The 6,163-nt window shown below is 42.1% G+C and overlaps 1 protein-coding gene across 6 annotated transcripts in view; it reads right to left on the bottom strand.

Moving 5' to 3' along the window:
- Ppp4r1 (protein phosphatase 4 regulatory subunit 1) overlaps positions 1-6,163 on the bottom strand; it is a 59,006-nt gene that overhangs the window by 37,922 nt on the left and 14,921 nt on the right. For 3 of the 6 annotated variants that reach the window (XM_029471124.1, XM_029471123.1, XM_021186552.1), the window contains exons 3-4: positions 493-577; positions 213-319 (exon numbers count right to left, since the gene is read on the bottom strand). In XM_029471124.1, the coding sequence (XP_029326984.1) occupies positions 213-319; positions 493-551 (166 nt within the window). In that variant the 5' untranslated portion in view covers positions 552-577. Of the gene's footprint in view, positions 1-212; positions 320-492; positions 629-3,670; positions 4,013-6,163 lie in introns of those variants that run through there. The other 3 variants (XM_021186553.2, XM_021186555.2, XM_021186551.1) reach the window with 3 other exon arrangements.

Raw genomic sequence — 6,163 nt, 5'->3', positions numbered from 1 at the left:
GGGGGGGGGGGGAGGGAGAGAAAGGATCTCTCTGTGTAGTACGGAATAGCTCTGGAACACAAGCTCTTCCAGAATGCTGGGATTAGAGATGGGGTCATTTGCCAAGGTCTTGGGAAATCTTCTATCTCATCTCTCCAGTAGGTTTAGAAAGATAGGTTCAGTGGCAGAAGCTCTTCTAGAGACAATGTGTTTGTCTCTCTGTAGACACATACCGGAGTCATCAGCTAATCGGCTAATTCTTTCCAAGACAGCAATGCAGTCTCTCTCATCATCGCAGACTTCCCTCAGAGTATCCAGCAAACTCCGGGCCACCATTTGTCTACAGGAGAAAGTCAGACAGATAGTGTTCAGTGCCACCAGTACCTGTTATTTAGAATTCAAAATACAGAATCCTTATGTCTCATAGACAGTTTTTCTTATTGCAAGTCACATACTACATCTGTAATTTCGAAAAAGCAGGTATTGTGCCCCTACTGAGGAGAACCCACGTACCTGTTAAATACGTTCTCACTTGCAGCATACTTGTCCAGCCTCCCCAAGGGTGTCAACATTTCATCTTGTGAGACGAAGTCCAGGGCTGAAGGTATAATAATCACATCAGACTCTGAGCTGTAGTCATCCACATCAACTAGCAGAGACATCAGAAATATCCTTATAGTGCGCTGAAACTCCAAGGGGCCCTGCCTGCTGAAGCAGTGCCTGCTTCTATCACCCCAGCACCACCTCAGGGACAGGCCTCCTTTCTCCACCCAGTCTCTGGCCTCTAGGAGCACACACTCAGTGGCTCCTGAGACTAGCACAAAGGCATTCAGTGACTAGACTTCAGCTCTGCAGCAGCGGCACACAGCTTTAAGCCCAGCACTCAGGAGGCAGAGGCAGGTGGATCTCTGCATCTCTATGAATTTGAAACCAACCTGGTCTACAGATTAAGTTTGGGACAGCCAGGGCTACACAGAGAAACCCTACTGTCTCAAAACAAAAAACAAACAAACAAAACCCAGAACAAAACAAAAACAACAACAAAACTTTAAAAAATATTTAGCTCACATAACGGCTCCCAGCACTTGGGAGGCAGAAGCAGAGGCAGGCAGAACTCTGAGTTTGAGGCCAGCCTGATCTGATCTACATAATGAGTTCTAAGACAGACTGGGCTTACATGGTGAGATCCTGTCTCAAAACAAAACAAAACCAACCAACCAACAAAAAATTTCCATGCTCACAGAGAACACTGACAGCTGGTGAAGATAACACAGGAAGGGGAACACTGACTTAGTCAATTCTATAGTAAAGACACCAAAGTGGAAGTGTTTGGCTTTACTTACTAGAGAAGAACTACAAACTATAATTAGTATTTATATTCACTAGACAAATATTAAATGCTCCTATGTCAACTACTAGGCTTATGTTAAGAAAACAAACCATGGAAATACTCATGTGAAGAGTCAGCGCTGCGCTGAGACAAGTCTGTGGTACAACACGCACTACAGCTGCACAGCTGTCCACACTCCAGGCAGATCTGCAGCAGCTGTGGGAGGAGGACGACTACACCATGCTGAGAGCTGAAGGGTAGAGGGGAACTAAACAGTCTGATCAAGAGAGGACTCCCACTAAGTCTCTGTCACACTGGATATTACAAGTCTACTACTCAGGCCACCTAACAAGAGAATTCTCCAGCCTCCCGGGTAAGCACACAAGGGTCAGACTATTCATGAAACTAACTCAGACTCTAAAGCAAGGTCCCCGTAGGACTAAGTGAGTACAGACTCACAACAAAGACAGAATCAGTAGACGGGACACAGAAACGATCCAAGTGCGCCTCACGTATCAAGTGCAGCTTGGGCTGGACATGCAGTACACACCTAAGCACAGGAGTGCACACCTACAGGAACAACACTTGGGAAGGGCACAGGGAGGAACGGAATATAACTAATCAAAAATCCCTGACTTTCAGGTGAAGGGAAAAAAACAATGAGAAGAAAACCACATTAGGTCAGATCAACGGATAATACAAAAGAAATTAATGGGGAACTTCAAAACATAGCATTAAAAAATGAAACAAAAAATAAACATAGCAGACTAGAGTATCATTCAACCAAAGGAAAATGTCAGACTTTTTTTTTTTTTTTTTAGATTTACTTGTTTATTTATTAATTTATATGAGTACAGTGTAGCTGTCTTCAGACAGACCAGAACTGGGTCCCATTACAGATGGTTGTGAGCCACCATGTTGTTTCTGGGATTTGAACTCAGGACCTCTAGAAGAGCAGTCAGTGCTCTTAACTGCTGAGCCATCTCTCCAGCCCTAGACATTCTAATATACACATGTGTGAAATCTCCAAAGGAAAAAGGGAGAATATAAGAATATTTGAAGAGGGCTGGAGAGATGACAGCTCAGTGGTTAAGAGCTCAGGCTGCTCTTCCAGAGGTCCTGAGTTCAATTCTCAGCAACCACATGGTGGCTCACAGCCATCTGTAATAGGATCTGATGCCCTCTTCTGGTGTGTCTGAAGGCAGCGACATTGTACTCATATACATAAAAATAATCAGATCTTTAAAAAAATAATATTTGAAGATATAATAAACCCTAGAAAAATCCAAATTTAATGAAAACTACTAATCCATAGGCTCAATGAATCCCATTAGCAAAAACCATAAAGAAAATATACTTATCTACAAAATAACGGGACAGCGTACACTAGTCAAAGTCTTTTAGACTCGAGAGGACTCATTTTACATAAAAACAGAATAAGAAGACAGTAAAGCAACAACCTTAAAATCCTGACAAAGATGGAGGTGGAGGGCTAAAAAACACGGCCCCATGTTTGAGAGCCCTCGCTGCTCTCCCAGAGCACTCAGGTCAGCAACAGACTGCAGGTACAGGGAATCTGACACCCTCTCTAGACTCTGCCAACACTGCATGCATGTGGTACACATACATATATGCACACTACACACTCATACACATAACTCTATTTTTAAAGAAAAAAAAACCCAAGATCAACTCAACAGCCAGAAACCTGTCAACTAAGGTTTTCTCAGGCAATGCAAATGCTGACGTCAGCGTGCACACAGTCCGTAGGAGACGTACTAAAAGGATGGGATCTACGTGGAGGAACAAAGCTATCGGGAACTGGGTAAGTAGACAAAGGTATTAGGTCTGAAATGCGAAGCAAAAATGTGCGGGGTGAAACCAGTACTGCATACAGTGTGTACACAGACACACCCAACACATGGCACTCCCAGACAACACAGCACAAAGTACACACATCCACCTAACACACCCAAGACAGCAACACAGGTACACTGCTGCATGAGACACACTAGTGAGACCAAGGTCCCAGCCGGAATTAAAACACCGAAGTATAAACCTAAACACAACTGCTATATTTAAAAATCAAAGATGAATAAATAATAAAGCCCATAAATATCCCAAAGGAAAGAAGGAAAAATGTAAATGCAGTGAGAGAGACAGAGAACCCGCAGACAGAAGAGCCAGAGAGGAATTTAAACCCAACTATATTATAATTAGGAACCAGGTGTAAATGGGCTAAATATGTCTATTAAAAGACAGACTTCAAACTGGGTTTAAAAACCAACACTAAGCCATAGAGAAATAATTACTTAGTGCAGAAAAATTTCACATCATTTCTACTCTATAATCACAAGGTACCTCATTCATCGTGAACTAAAGAACTGTAGAAGCCGCTGGACACTTATTTGCCGTCAGTCTTCCCCTTCATACTGTCAGGCTGCTGCTGAGCTGGCATGGTCTTGTCAGGCACCTTATGCAGGCTCTAGAATTCTCTGACTATGACCAAACTGTTTCATCAGAGTCTCACATGGGTTCACAGATAAACATGGTTCTGGTTCATAAAAGGTGGGAAGAGCAGGGAAGACTCTGGTAGCAGCTATTGTTAAACGTCACTGCACTTGAGACCAGCACGGAGAATTATCTAAAATGCACATTCCTAGATCATATACTCAGATATTGATTATGCAAGTCTAGAATGAGGCCTATAGACATCTATTTTAATAAATATCCTTACTAATTTAAATGTAGACATCAAACAGCCACATCTGAAAAGCACACCCCTTAGAGGATTACAGAGCCTTATCTGCTCCTATCTTTTGTCATCCTTCTATCAGTCATGGGGGCCACATGTCCATAAAAAGGGTGCTCCCTCCGCTCTGGCACAGACTCTGATGGAAGGCTCACTTCTACATCTACTATTGTGGCCCCAGGGAGGGTTCTCAGAGTCACTCTGGCCCGAGTTATCTTCCCTAGTCTATTTAAAGGTCCCCACCCCAATCCCACACTCAACTTTTCAAACAGGGTCTCACTCTGTGCCCCAGCTGGCCTAACCCACAGTCCTCCTCCTGCCGACTCAGCATTCTAAATACTGGAATTCTAAGCATGTTACCACACCTGCTTTTTCATCCATTCTTGACTATAGATTTCATCTTAATGGAGGCCGTAATGCTTTGACTACAGATGACTTAAAACTGGCTTAAATCTTCCCCAGCTCACACTGCAAATGCTCTTGCCACAGGTTATAATGAGAAACTCAGTCAAGGCTAGTCTGCTCTACAACACGGCAGAACTATACAGAGAAACCTTGTCTCAAAAAAAAAAACAAAAACAAAAAAACCCATAATACAAGCAGAGAACATATGATATATATGCATATGATATCTATATCATATGTAATACACACATACGAAAATGTCACTAAAATTGTTTAAAACCTATTACTGCTGCTGAAAAAAAATGTCTGTACATATGTGTATATATACACACACTCAACACATACACACACACCATATATACACAGTAGTGGTATCTTTAAATAAAACAACAGTGCAGGGCAGTGGTGGCGCATGTCTTTAATCCCAGCACTTGGGAGGCAGAGGTAGAGGTAGGCAAATTTCTGAGTTCGAGGCCAGCCTGATCTACAGAGTAAGTTCCAGGACAGCCCAGGGCTACACAGAGAAACCCTGTCTCAAAAAACCAAACAAACAAATAAATAAATAAATAAATAAATAAATAAATAAATAAAACAATCCCCCGCCCCAGAATCAAGGTGTTATGTAAATGCAAAGGTTAGGTTTACTACAAGGTTTCTACAGCTTATTGAAGTAGCACACTAAGTTTCTATCATAGCATGTACAGGGGCATGTATGTGCCTGTGGGTATATATGCAGGTATCACAGCACATGTGATAGAAGCCAGTTCTCTCCTTCCACCACGTGGGTTCTGGATGGGTCTCGGGGTGTCAGGAAGCGTCTTCCCCAGAAGCCCTCTCTGACCGTTTTGTTTAAAGTGCTGGAAGTTCCAGGCCTCAATCCCAGGAGGCAAGCACTAAGCTATACTCAGCCTAGTACCTTACCTCTCAGTTGATGATAACACAAATTAAAGAAGAAAATTATAATTCTGGGAATAATCTTTGAAACATACAAAAAGGTATAACCAGAGAAAAACACAGGAATAAAAATGGAATTATCAGAAAAGACTTAATATGAAAGGAACTTAGGAAAGGAATAAGCAAAAAGTAATGAAACAAACAGAAAAATACCAGTCCTAAGTCCAACAAGCAACCATTACTCCACCTAAAAATGGACTATTTTAGTTAAAGGAATAGATTACCAGGCAAGGGCAGCGCTGGACTACTGTCTGTTAACCAGAGCCTCTTTCTTTCCTTTCTCTTTTTTAAGACCATCTCGCCATGTAAGCCAGCTGATCTCAAACTTAACTATGTACAGACTGCCCTGGAGGTCCCAGCACTTGGGAGGCTGAGGCAGGAGGGTTATGAAGTTGAGGCCAATCGGGGCTAAATGTGTTCTAACCATAAAGAGTGGAATCTCGATGGGAACCTAGCCATTCCTAGCTCTAAGCCCACTGAAAACTGCTGCCCACTGTAAGTTAAACTAAGCACATACATTCTTCTAATTCTGGATCATTAGAGACATTGTTTTATCTTTAAACTCATGAACGATGACAAAAGCATGACAGTAAGAATATTTCTGTTCACAATGGAACACTTCTCTGTATAAAAACACAAAGTTACAAACAGCACCCACCCCCTGCTAACTCCCACCTCCCTACACATAAAAGAAATACAAAGTAGTTGAAAACAACCTAATCTTCAGCTTTTTTTTTTTTTTT

Source organism: Mus caroli, chromosome 17 (assembly GCF_900094665.2).
Source record: "Mus caroli chromosome 17, CAROLI_EIJ_v1.1, whole genome shotgun sequence".
NCBI lineage: Eukaryota > Metazoa > Chordata > Mammalia > Rodentia > Muridae > Mus > Mus caroli.
Note: the sequence above shows the minus strand (reverse complement) of the source record. Positions and strands in the feature narration are given on the sequence as shown.